This window comes from Scatophagus argus, chromosome 11 (genome assembly GCF_020382885.2).
Source record: "Scatophagus argus isolate fScaArg1 chromosome 11, fScaArg1.pri, whole genome shotgun sequence".
In the NCBI taxonomy this organism is placed as follows: Eukaryota; Metazoa; Chordata; class Actinopteri; family Scatophagidae; genus Scatophagus; species Scatophagus argus.
The window spans coordinates 168,801-182,804 of NC_058503.1; the positions used below are offsets into that span (position 1 = coordinate 168,801).

The 14,004-nt window shown below is 43.3% G+C and overlaps 1 protein-coding gene across 14 annotated transcripts in view; it reads right to left on the bottom strand.

Moving 5' to 3' along the window:
* Positions 1-14,004, bottom strand: part of lrch1 (leucine-rich repeats and calponin homology (CH) domain containing 1) — a 195,448-nt gene that overhangs the window by 41,894 nt on the left and 139,550 nt on the right. For 12 of the 14 annotated variants that reach the window (XM_046403189.1, XM_046403186.1, XM_046403190.1 and 9 more), the window contains 4 exons: positions 13,692-13,807; positions 8,557-8,627; positions 7,826-7,912; positions 823-856 (listed from right to left, as the gene is read on the bottom strand). In XM_046403189.1, the coding sequence (XP_046259145.1) occupies positions 823-856; positions 7,826-7,912; positions 8,557-8,627; positions 13,692-13,807 (308 nt within the window). The remainder of the gene's footprint in view (positions 1-822; positions 857-7,825; positions 7,913-8,556; positions 8,628-13,691; positions 13,808-14,004) is intronic. The other 2 variants (XM_046403185.1, XM_046403188.1) reach the window with 1 other exon arrangement.

A 14,004-nucleotide genomic window follows, 5' to 3' on the forward strand; every position in this document is an offset into this window, starting at 1 on the left:
TCTCCTCTACTGCTATGTATTAAAGGCCCAGTCTTCATCATTGCCAGATTATACCAACTCCGCAGTGGTATTCTCGTGGCTTTCTTGTGATTTTTTTGGATCTTGAATTAATTGTTGTTCAGGATCACTGCCTAGTCTCTGCCTCTCCTGCCCTGTCTGATCTGTGTCACCTGTCTCTCTGGAAGTTTTGATTGTTCTGGAACTACTGGATTTAATGGACTCACCTGCAAGTAGACCACATGCACTCACCTACCCTCTGGTTTCCTTGTTGTGTGTAGCTCTGCTTGGAAAGACTGAGACTTTGACTTACCTTTTGCACATAGCATAAACAGTTTGTTGATTGTTAAGACTGAACTAAACTTTGATTTTTGTTGTCTGTGTCTGCTTATTGGGGTCCTAATCTTTATAAAATCCAAACAAGCTGCATAAGGAGAACAAAACCCCAAACTGACTGTATCCTTAGAGTGTGCATCTTTGTATTATTCTAATCTTTATAAAATCCAAACAAGCTGCATAAGCAGAACAAAACCCGAAACTGACTGTATCCTTAGAGTGTGCATCTTTGTATTATTTGTGGCGTTTCTTGACTTTCTGTGTTGTGTACTTTTTTTTAAATGTCTGCTGGTATGACATTTAATTATTTCATGGCACTTAACTTTGAATAAAATGGCTCTCCATAACTGAAGTTTTAATAAAATAAGTGCTGTTATTCATTCTCACATGCAATAATGTGTCTACTATTATTACCATGATTGCAGATGACCTTCTGTGCTGTGTCTTGACTCAAAATAAGATTAAGTTTTAAAGTTCAGCACACTGTACCTTTGGTGTGACACTGTCATCGCTGTCCTGTCCACTGGAATGAGAGAGAGAAATAAGGAAAAAGGGATAATATTAACTTTTCCAGACACAGCAACAGTGGCAAACTTCACACAGTGACAACCTACATGGAGGTTTTTGACAAAAACACACAACAACATTCAGTCACCACTGAATTTCAAAGTCAAAGCTAAACTTAACGAGACAGTGCACTTTTTTTTTACACTTTTCCTCAAATGGGAGTGAATGACAGGTGATTCTAGGGATGACTGTTTACAACTGCAGACAGACAGAAATGTTGCTTTTGGAGAGCATTGGCTTTCTCCTTGCCACTCAGCCATTCACACAATGGTTGTTCAGTACTCTCCTCATGGTGGATTCATGAACATCAACTTTGGCCAATGTGAAAGAGGCCTTCATTTGCTTGGCATGTGGTATAATTTCTATGTAAGTTATGATGGGCTAAAGTTATAGTACGCACTGCAATATGATAGCATGAAGTAGTCTGTGAAGGTAAAACTGTGATTGTGAAACTGTTTTATGGTAGTGAAACACTGTCTATGGTAGCCATACACTGTCAATGTAATCTCATTGTAACTGCTGTAAACCTGAAAAAGAACATTCATTGTAATCCTGCATAAAACAATTATTTTTAAAAAATAGCACAGAAAGAGGCCTGGAGATAATAGTGTCTGGTGCCAGCTGAAACTTAGGCAGAAATTGGAAGGCAGCTCAGAGAGGAGAACTAATGGTGTAAACTATGCTAAGAAGCACATAAAAATAATAAAATAATAAATAAACAGGTACAAGATAAGACCAGTGGAAAGTCCCCAGTAAACCTAGGGCAGGCCTACCTAATGGTGTAAAAAGTCACCACCCAATCCAGGACAAAAAGAGAAACCTATTGGTGTAATAAAAACAAAGTTGGCAAAAGGGATGGACAATAGGCGTGGAAAGGTCCAAACCTTAAGGTATATAATGTGAAGCTACCAGTCATTCTGTGAGAGACCCTTCATGTGTACCTAGTGTGCTTTGTGAACTTTTTTGCCGGCATTAAAGTCTTTGCTGCTCAGAATCCTGTCTCCTGCTGATGATTCTACTGGACTTCGAGGGAAGATTTTCCTGAACAATTGGACACAGCTAAAACCACAAATTATTGTGGTGTGGCTTTGAGTCTCCGCTCTGAGCCTACACGACAAGCAGTTACCCTTGGTTTCATTTGTGACCTCTCGTCTAGGTTTTGGAGTGATCTTTGTTGGTCAACCACTCCTGGGTAGGGTAACATTGATCTTGAATCTCCTCCCTTTCAGCACAGTTTCTGTGACTGTGGATTTGTGGAGTCCAAACTGTTCAGAGATGGTTTTGTAACTTTTTCCAACCAGATGAGCAACAACAACTCTTTCTGAGGTCCTCAGAAAGCTCTTTTGTCCGTGCCATCATACACTTTCACAAACGTGAAGATCAGATTTTGAACTCTCTGTTTTTTGTTGATATTTTATGTAAAAATCAAACAGGGCACTAAGTTACACCTAAGTCTCATTCCAATGCTTGGACACCCCTCTGCGGATGCTAAGGGGCATAGGTCACCAACTTTCTGCAAAGTCAATCGCTACAGACCTCCAAGCTTCATGTGGTCTTCAGATTAATTCAAGAACAGTGCGTAGAGAGCTTCATGGAATAGGTTTCCATGGCCGAGCAGCTGCACCCAAGCCATACATCACCAAGTGCAATGCAAAGTGTTGGATGTAGTGGTGTAAAACACGTCACCACTGGACTCTAGAGCAGTGGAGACGCGTTCTTTGGAGTGACGAATCACGCTTCTCCATCAGTCTGATGGATGAGTCTGGGTTTTTTTCAATTCAATTTCAATTCAAAAATTCCTATAAACACACTCCTAAACCTTGTGGAAAGCCTTCCCAGAAGAGTTGAAATTGAAAAATGAAAATCACCTGATGTTCTGAGACATTTTAAGGCAGAAAAATAAAAAAATTCCAAAGAGGTTGTAAACTTTTAAGTGGCACTTTACTTTGTTAATGAACACTTAAGAAGTAATTCTGGTTCACCTGCCTGTTTGTCACCCTAACCAATGCCCTAACTGCAGACACAATGACATTGAAAAGGTCCCTCCGTGCGCCATCCACTGTGTAGCTACATAGTCTTCTTAAATATATTGTCAGACTATATTTACTGTTTGTCAGCTGTGGCAGTTATTGAATCTTGCTTGCATTACAATAGCTTTCTGACTCATAGATGTGCCAAAGACTTCTATGAGCTGAGCAGACCAGAAATGTGCCCCACTGCCAGCTCATATCTAAGGTTTGTCTTATCTCCCGGAGTAATAATGTTTGCAATCCAATAGAACCTTATGACTGTTACCAGTCAAACCTTCAGGAGTTACCAGAAAAACTAAGACATGACTTGCGAAAAAATTTGGATTCTCCAAAATGCACGAAAATCTAAACAGATTGTTCTAATTTTTCATTCTTTGGTAGGTGAGCATGTTATAAGTGGGATAATGCTCTCTGAGGCATCCACATTTAGGAATTAATGTTTTTTCCTCTGGTCTCTCCACGGTTGCCCCCAGGACTGTGTGCTGAGCCCCCTCCTGTTCACCCTGCACACACACGACTGCTCAGCGCAACATCCGAGCTGCCTGATCGTGAAGTTTGCGGATGATACAGCTGTGGTTGTATGCATCGTCAACAACGATGAGTCTAACTACAGGCAGGAGATGGAACACCTGGAGGGTTGGTGCAGAGAAAACAACCTCTGCATCAACGTGAAAAAGACCAAGGAGATGATTGTGGACTTCAGAAGGGGCAGACATCTCCCCCTTGCTTCCCTGTACATCAGAGGGACAGTGGTGGAAGTGGTCTCCAGCTTCAGGTACCTGGGTGTCCACATAATGGACAACCTCACCTGGAGCAACAACACTTCCTGCCTCATCAGGAAGGCACACCAGCGCCTCTACTTCCTCAGGAGGCTGAGGCTTGCTGGACTGGGGAGCTCAGTCCTGACATCTTTTTACAGATGTGTAGTGGAGAGCGTCCTGTGCTCCTGCCTCACTGTGTGGGACGGCAGCTGCTCTGTTGCTGTTGTCTATTGATGCCATTGCCTGTCTATATTTTTTTTGTGGTTGTTCTTATATTTATATAGTGTTGTATATATTATATTTATAGTATTACGAATTTTGTAGGTTATTGGGCTTATACCGGGACCAGGGAAACTAATTTCGTTCCACCTCATGTTTCTACATGTGTGAAATAATAATAAAGCTCCTTGAATCCTTGAATCCTTAATTCCTTGCTAAAGGACAACTCACCAGGCCTCACCCCTTACTTAGAACACTTAACATGTTGACTTGAATTACAGTGGCTTTGTCCTGATATACTGTTTTACAGGACACATCAGGTAGACAGAAATAAGCATTTTCCACAACCACAGTACAAAATTGTTAACATACTATAAAGCACAGACTCACACAGACAAAGTCTTACATGAGTGACTCTTCTACTGTGACCATCTCCAATAGGTAGACCTGAATGTCAGAATACACTGCTCATCCATAATTGTTTACAGGTATGTTTTTAACTTCAGAATCATTAGACATGGGAGATTCTAAGAAGGATATTCATTAGTTTCTCAAACAGACAAATTATTTTCCGATCTTTTGTGTTATCTTAAACCTGCTAACAGATATTGATGGAATATGACATAAAGGGATTCACCCTATCACAAACACTAATAAACTAGTCGTGGATACTCATTCGGAGTGCTAAACATTCACACAAACACACACTGTTGGAAGAGCCATCAGGGCAGTTTGCCGTTGTTACATGCAGGCAGGTTTGTGTGTTTGTGTGTGTCTTGTTCTCCACAGGTGTCAGCTGTTAGAGTGAATCCAAGGGATTCCATGGGCACCACCCTGTCACCAGGGACCAATTTAGCCAAATTAACCAGTGGGGAAAAACAGTCTCTTAATGTTTGGAAGGGTAAACTCGAGCACTGGCTGTCATGGATCCAGCTGTTGTCATTAATACCTTTCACAATAAGCACAGTCCACGACGGGTTAAAATTATAATAGAATTTATTAAAAGTAACAAGCATCCAAAGACAAATATCACTTCACAACAAAGCTATTATAATCCAAGTTTATGAGTGCACACTAACTACTAGCTACAATCGGTATACAGGTACAGCAGCAAAAGACATTCATAAAGGTGTGTGTGTGTGTGTGTATGTATGTGTGTATAGAGAGAGAGAGAGTTAACAATGGCAGTAGACAACAGACAGGGTAGAGGCTAAAAAGCTAGCGAGGTGGCAGCTAACAGGCTAGCAGCTAAAAACAAACAAGATGGAGGCTAACAAGCTAGCCAGATGATGGCTAACGAGCTAACGGCTAAAAACCAGCACACAGAATGAACAGCCACATAAAGAACAAAACAGCAAATCAACAAATTAAATCTGCAAATCAATCAGCAAATTAACATGCAAGGGATGATTTAACAATACCCAGAATGGCTACAGAAGAACATGCCGAGCATGTTATTCACAGCCAAAGCAGTAGTAACCCACGTGGTGTGGTTAAGGTGTCCACAGACGAGAACAATGGGCGAAAGCCTTTGGGCGCCACGTACCCCTTTGTTATGGTTCGTGATCGCGTGTCCGGGCTTTCGCCTCACTGTTCAGAAAGATTATTGTAAGGGAGAAAGAAAGAGGTAGAAGAACAAGAAACACACCCAAATAGAAAAATAATCCACTCAAATTCTCTGGAAACCCATGTATCACCACACAATAGCGGAGTCAGTAAACCAGAGTTTATCTGCTCAGCTGTTGGTCCTTTAACTAGTGATGCGCGGGCTCGTTGAGCTGGCGGAAGTGGATGATCGGTAACCAAAAATCAATTAATGCAGCACTTACAAGTTACAAAACATGTGTAAACAACTCTATTTTACACTATCTCTGCCCAGACATAAGCCTCTTACTTTTCGTTGCTCCGATCCTTCGGGGTTGGAAAGTTAATAGTCCGCCTGAATGTTCACAGTGTTGTCCTCAGCGGGATGCTGACGATCTGTGTCTCAGATGATGCGGAACATTGATCCCGCGGCGGCAGCGGGGGACAATCACCAGTGAATGAAACAAACTTTGTTTTGCTTTAACAAAGTTGGCGCGCGCGGTCCTCGTTCGTGTGCAATCAGCTGGCTGTAGCGATTCACGTCGGAGGAAAAAAAGAAAAAGAAATGAAACACACTACAGTCGATTTCTCGGCCTGCGAGAGACTGTGACCTAGGATTTAAAATAATGATACTCAAACGTTTGAGGAGTTGCTCCCTTTCGGCGACCAAGTTGTAGAAAACTTCACAGTTCTTCACTGTCCTTGTGCACGGGAAAAAAGCCACGACTGAGGGTCGCACTGAGCTTTTATCACCTGAGTGACGTCACCGTAGATTCCTTAGGGATGGCTGGCACGCAGCCAATGTCCGTGCCCGTTCGGAGTTCGAACTCAGGAATTTATGACTAGGTGTACGTCATAGGTGGGGTCTCTAATGGTTAGTCACTCTAATTCAGGCTTTATGGGTTACATGTAGGCCTCTCTATTGTTCTAATCCACACATGGCCAGAGGTCCCAACAACTGTGTGGTATACTGGGGCCACCGCCAGGGACAAGCACAGACTGCAGCGTGCTGTGCGCTCTGCTGAGAAGGTGATCGGCTGCAGCCTTCCATCTCTCAGAGACCTGTACACCTCCAGGACTCTGAGGCGTGCAGGTCGGATCACAGCTGACCCTTCTCACCCTGGACATAGACTCTTTGACAAACTCCCTTCAGGCAGGAGGTTACGGTCCATTCGGACCAAAACCTCACGCCACAAGAACAGTTTCTTCCCCTCTGCTGTTGGACTGTTGAATACCAACTGACTAACATGCTGCTCTGCACTTTAGTAACTGATTTTTGCTCATGGCATTATCCACCTGCTGTTCATTTGCACTGTTTACCACACCCACTTGCACTATACTCCACCCTGCACTACCTCACTTTTGGACTACCTCCAGAAACATATTATTTTACTTATCTTATTTTATTTTATTTTATTTTATTCTTCTATTATATGTTACTTGTTACTGATTTTATTATTTTATGGCAGATTACAACAAGCAATATATTGATATAATTTTTAAAAGTATTTATACATAAGCACACTTACAAACACATTTTACATTATATACACAATAACACTACACACATCTACAAGAACAGAAGACCACTAATTAATTATGATTTGATGAATAAATGATGTACGTTGGGTAGCTGAGCTACAGCTGTCACGCGCCAAATGAATGAAAGAACGATCCATATGAACTGTAGTGCTTGCTACTCGCCACACAGCCTGAGGACGGCGCACAGTTGAGTGAGTCGTGAACTAATCATTTCTGTTTCCTGCCCTGCTGACTGAGCTTATGCAGCTGCCTGTCATGTAGCGAGAGAAGGTACTGCATGAAAATGAACGAATCGCTCACTGAGAAGACTTACTACTCCCAAGTCATATAAATGTTTAGTTCATACTGAATGAATTGTTGACGAACGAAACATGACTAGTATCCCAATGAATTTTTTCTCAGCGACTGCTGTGCTGGAGGGAGAAACAAGCTGGTAAGTTTAAAATGATTGCCTAGCACTATGAGTAGGGGTACAAAGTTCAAAACATCCATTATTAAAATAACGTATCTTGACGATTAGCAGCAGCTTTGCAGTATCTTTGAGTTCTTTCTGAATATTGGGAATTGAATGCTATTTATTTTGAATATTAATATACAATATTTTGTTTCTAGCACTAACTGCTGTATGAGACATGAAACAGAAAACTGAATGGAAGTGATTACTGAACAAGATAAAGTATGTAAAAAAGAAGAAGTTTGGGTGTCATACTGGCACTGCGAATGAAATATTCTAACTGATACTAAACTCCATGCTGTGATGTTGTAATACTCGTTTGTCCTGGTTCTCACCTGCTGGGATCTTGCAGCAGCTCCACAGCTCCCTTCAGCTGTTTGATCATGTCACTGTGGAGTTTTGTCCCTCCAGTCACTTTCAACCTGAAATGGACACAAATGATGCAAATTGTCACGACGCGTCGCTGACGCAGAGAGCTGAACCCCGATGCAGTGTCAAGGAGAGGCAGGGAGGCAGAGGTCCACTATAATGTTCTTTTAATTATATCAAACTCAAGAAATCTTGCACTTACTGTGGCAAGGGATCATGAAAACAAATCCTGGCATGAATGTAAACAGCAATTACAACGCAACGGACCGACAAATGTGACTGTGACTCTCATTGTCTTGTCTCATTGTCTTGTAATACAATGAGACACAGGTGAAACACATTAGGGGGGAGAAAGCAATCAGGATAAACTAAAGCAAAGGTACATGAAACAGACACAACAGGGGAAGTGACACTTTCAAAATAAAACAGGACATGGCAAAAACCTGGAACATAATACATGGAAACACATTACAAGACACACATGAAACATGACACATGGAACAAAAATCAAAAGACAGAACATAACCAAAAATAACATGGCGTGACACAAATATCCTAAAATCCTCTCAACTAATAAAGAATGATATAAACAATCAAATAATACAAAAAAATGAATGAAAATGAATGAATGAAAATCTGTGTTAAAATATAGATATATATATAAAAAGATTCATAGATAAACAGATAGTGAACTTACACTTGCTCTGTTGGCCAATGTGAGTCTTCCTCTATCCTGAGAGGCTCGTCCAAGTCTGCTGCTGTCTGACCCTGTACACACATACACAAATACACCAGTTGCAGTTTTCACACAATCCACAGAGATATTACCACAATACAAAAACTCAACAATAAGAATACTGTAACAAAATCTTCTTTATAAGTAATATATATTGTACTCAACAGGTTAAGTTCCTATATCTAGGAGCATGGTCTTCTCAGCTTTTTGAGTTGTCCATGTATTTCAGGTTTAATTCCTGTTTGGACAGATAAGTCTCCACAAAGACTCAGACTCACTTTGACATAACACTTTATAACAGGACAGTCTGTTTAACTGTTACACAGTTGGGCATTTTGTGGCAAAACAAGCAATAACTTTTAACTCTAGATATAAAGTGAACTCCAAGTAACTGCCCTGTGTGGAAATTTTGACTACATACATCTTTAAAACAAATCAAAAACTTCAGAAGCCCAAAATGACAAGCAGTAAGACTAACACTGGAATACAGCAGAACCGCGACAAGCACAGTTTCACATAACTAGACTTAGGCAACTAGGCTTTATTCATTAGGTGAACTAGTCGCTGGATCTGTCACACCACGGTAAGGTATTGTCTTGTTTTAGGTTTATGTCTTGTCATTTCCTGTTTTATTTTGAAAAGTAACTCTCCTCTCGTTTCAGGTCAGTTGCCCTTCTTCAGTCAGATTGTCTCCCCGATTACCCGACTGTACCCACGTGTTCCCCATTACCTCCATGTGTTCAAATAATCTGCGTTTCGTCCTCATGCGATCACTCCAGCCTTTCCTCAGCCACAGGTACAGCCATAGCCGTGTCTTTGCCTTGTTTTCTGTTCCTGTTTTTTTCCTCTAACAGAGTGAATTTTTTTGTTGTAACTTTCATAGTGTAGGTTTGCTTAGTTTAGGATATCTAGATAGACTTTTGTTTCCTTTTCCTCCATAGGAGTGATTTTGGTTTCTTTTTTAGATAATATATTTTCTCAGTTTTCCTTGTCTAAGGGTGATTTTTTGTTCTTCGTTATTTTTCCTAGTATAGCTCTTGCCTCCTTTTGGAGTGATTTTTAGTTATTTAGATCGGAAGCTCTATTAGCATCCTGTCCAACAGAGTGTAAGACCTTCTCGAGCTCTTGGTTAAGCACTCGACTGATTCCAATGCTCCTGAGACCCAGGCGGTTCTCACTCCAGCACCGGCTACACCCGTCGGGGCAACTGGAGAGGCGAAGCAATATAAGCCTTTTTTAACTGATTGCGCTCTTCATTTTGAATATTCTCTCCAAGCTTTCCCCACGGACAGATCCAAGATCGCTTTTATGATCTCCCATCTGTTGGGACGAGCTAGAACGTGGGCCATGGCAGGAATTCGGCACTCTGCAGTTTGTTACCAGACTTTCAGAATGCCTTGCTGAGAATCTTTGATTCAGTCACTAGTGATCGCGAAAAGGCTCGAGAGCTGTGTGGGCTCGGAATCTGTTAGCGATTATGCCATCTGTTTCCGCACTCTGGCGGTGGAAAGTGGACGGAACTCTGCCGCCCTGTACGACGTTTTTCTCAAAGGTCTGGCTCATCCTATCCAGGAGTTGATGGTACCTCTAGATCTACCTCCAGATCTGGACTCTCTCATAGCCCTTGCCATCCGAACAGGCAACCACCTCCGGGAACTTGGTGCGCAGCGGTGGAGTGAGTCGACGGGTACGAGGAGGTTTCCTTGCTCTCAAGCTCTGGGCAGGCGCTTTTTTCCTCGTCAGTCTCCGGGGCCGCCTTCCCACTCACCATTGGAGAAAGGTGACAAACCCATGCAATTAGGGCGAGCTCATCCCACGCAGGAGAAGCGGCGCCGTCGGGGAGTTGGGGCATCTTGTTGCTGCCTGTCAGGCCAAGATATCCACAGTGGTGAGTCAGGTCTCATCCATCGGACCCATATTACGTAAACTCACGTTGGTTAAGGTATGGCATCATGATACCACCACTGACCTCAGTGCTCTTACAGATTCAGGAGCAGATGAGAGTTTAATGGACTGGAGTCTAGTCTTAAAGATCGTGCTCAAGACAGAACAGTTAGCCAAACCATTCAGGGCTAGTGCTCTGGATGGTAAAGAACTTTTTACAATTACACACCGGACTGAGTCACTAGAACTATCCATCAATGAGCATAAGGAAGTTATGAACTTTTACGTGTTGGAGTCTCCTTCTCAGGCTCTAGTGCTGGGGCACCTCACAGAGTGTGAGGGTCTCTGTTCAGTTTCCTTGTCACGGCATAACTCTGCGCCATAGACTTGGTTCCATGGTTCACCATCCCCAAGGGATGTATTCTGTTTCTGGTCCAGAGAGAGAGGCCATGAAGGATTATATCCAGACCTCTCTCAAGGTAGGACTCATCCATCCTTCCTCCTCACCAGGAGGTGCAGGTTTCTTTTTTGTTGAAAAGAAGGATGGGTCTTTAAGACCATGTATAGATTACAGCCCTCTCAATGACATTACAATAAAGAACCGGTATCCTCTACCCCTCATGTCCTCAGTCTTTGACCAGATCCAGCAGGCAAACATCTTCACCAAATTAGATCTCTGTAATGTTTATCATTTAATCAGAATCAGGGAGGGGGATGAATGGAAGACAGGGTTCAACACCCTCTCAGGGCACTATGAATCACTGACTCACTAACGCCCCCACAGTGTTTCATGCCATGATAAATGACGTTCTTTGGGATTTCTTAGACCAGTTCGTTTATGTGTATTTAGATGATATTCTGATTTAGTCGGCTGATTTGGAGACTCACAAAATTCATGTTGCAAAAGTATTACAGGGACTCCTTGACCATAAGTTGTATGTCAAAGCCAAAAAGAGCGAGTTTCATGCCGACACCATCTCCTTCCTGGCTTCATTGTAGCCCAGACCTGGGCACAAAGGGCCGGTGTGGCTGCGGGTTTTTGCTCCAACCAACCAAGAGCACACAGTTTGACCAATCAACTGTCTGAAGACTGAGATCAGTTGATTAAATGAGTCAAGTCTGGTGTGCTGCTGCTTGGTTGGAAAGAAAACCTGCAGCCACACCGGCCCTTTGTGGAACAGTTTGCCCAGGTCTGTTGTAGCCCCTGGTAAAGTGCAGATGGATCTGGCTAAGATTAGCGCTGTCGCTGACTGGCCCACACCTGATACAGGTGGTTTATCAGAGGCTTCAGTGCCATAGCTGCTGCGCTTCATGCTCTGACCTCTTCAAAAGCGTGCTTCCAGTGGATGTCTGGGACGGAGTCAGCGTTCCAGAGCCTTAAACAACACTTTACAGCAGCTCCCATAATCACCTTGCCAGATCCTCAATGACAGTTCATGGTGGAGGTGGACATTTCCAATGAGGGCATCGGGCGGTGCTTTCCCAAAGGTCTGAGCAGGATGGGAAAATGCACCCCTGTGCGTTCCTTTCACGGTGGCTGTCCAAAGCTGAACGAAATTATGATGTGGGCATCGTAATGCTGGCAGTCAAGCTAGCTCTGGAGGAGTGGCACTGACTGGAGGGGGCCAGTCACCCATTCATCATGTGGTCTGACCATAAGAACCTGGAATACATCAGAAAGGCTAAGAGACTTAATTCTCGTGTTTTTAAGATTCATGGATTTCCCAGGGATATTGTCTCAGACTGGGGTCCTCAGTTCGTTTCCCATTTCTGGAAGGAGTTTTGCCGGGTAATCGGAGCCAGTCTGACCTCCAGTTATCGCCCAGAGTCTAACAGCCAGACTGTGCACCTGAGCCAGCAGCTGGAAACTGGCCTCCGCTGCCTTGTGTCCCAGAACCCATCTACATAGAGCAAAAATCTGGTCTGGGTCTAGTATGCGCACAATTCCCTTCCAACTTCTGCATGTTTGGCTATGACCCACCTCTTTTCCCAGACGATGAGTCGGAGGCGTTGGTTCCCACCGACTATGCCCTGCTACGTCGCTGATGGTGGACCTGGGCAGCCGCTAGGCAGGTGCTGGTTCGCCAGGGTGATCGGGCGAAGAAGGCTGCCGATCGCAAGCGGAGGCCTGCTCCTGCTTACCTGCCAGGCCAGAAAGTATGGCTCTCTACTAGGGACCTCAACCTCAAATTCCCATCTAAGAAGCTGGCACCTAGTTTTGTGGGTCCATTCCCCATCACCCACCCCGCTGCTGTCCGGCTTCGCCTGCCTCGATCTCTCTGGGTCCACCCCACGTTTCACGTCAGCCAGGTCAAGTCTGTCCAGGAGAGCCTCATGGTCCCTGCGGCCCCTCACCCCCCCCCCGAAATTGTGGATCGGGTGTACCAGGTGAAGCGGTTGCTGGCCATTCGAAACCGGGACCGTGGCAAACACTATTTGGTGTACTGGGAGGGCTACGATCTGAAGAGTGGCTATGGTTCCCCTTCCGCCACATTGTGGACAAAACCCTTATTGATGACTTTCATTGGGACCATCCTGATCAGCCTGGGCCGTCAGGAGTCAGCCCTGGGGGGGGGGGGGGGAATCACACCACGGCGAGGTATTGTCCTGTTTATGCCTCGTCATTTCCTGTTTTATTTTAAAAAGTAACTCTCCTCTCCTTTCAGGTCACTTGCCCTTCCTCATGTGTCTTCAGTCTGATTGTCTCCCTGATTGTATCCACCTGCTCCCCATACCACCATGATTTTTGTTTCCATTTCCTCCGTAGGAGTGATTTTGGTTTCCTTTTTAAATCATATATTTTCTAAGTTAGGTTTTCCTCATCTAAGAGTGATTTTTCGTTCTTTGTTATTTTTCCTAGTATGGTTCTTACCTCTTTTTGGAGTGATTTTTAGTTCTTTAGATCAGAAGCTCTTTTTTTACTTCATCTTCATACTTTATCTTCATTGTTTTTATCTCCTTCGAGATAATAAAGTTTCATAGCAGAGTGTCTCTTATTAGAGGAGACACTCTTTAGGAGTATTTTTTATAGCTTTTGGGTTATTCTCACTCTGTCCTGGGGAAGTCCAGGAAGTTATTAATAAAGTCTGCGCTTATCCTGACCTGCTCTGCGTCTGAGTCCTGCCTGAGTCTCAACCTGACAGGATCAGTCTTGAATAATAAACTGGCTCAAACACTCAGAGGAGCAGCAGCACTAAAACATGAAGTCTTGCCTTGATGTAGTGGACAAAGCGAGCGCGAAGAGTAGAATCTCTGTAGTTAAACTGGTCCCTCGGGGCTTCCGGAGAGCTCTCCTCAATCAGATGAACTGAGTCAGACTGTGCATCTGCTGGAATGGAGGATAGGTGTAGATGTGTCATTGGCACTGTCTGGAATTACTTGCAATTTATTATATAGTGCACTACATTTAATGCCAACAATTTTATTTATTTTGTTTACTAATCTATTTTTAGTGCTAAATTTCCTTCAATTGAATGTTTATGGTCAATATATGTATCAAATTTTATAGATGTGAAAATTACCATT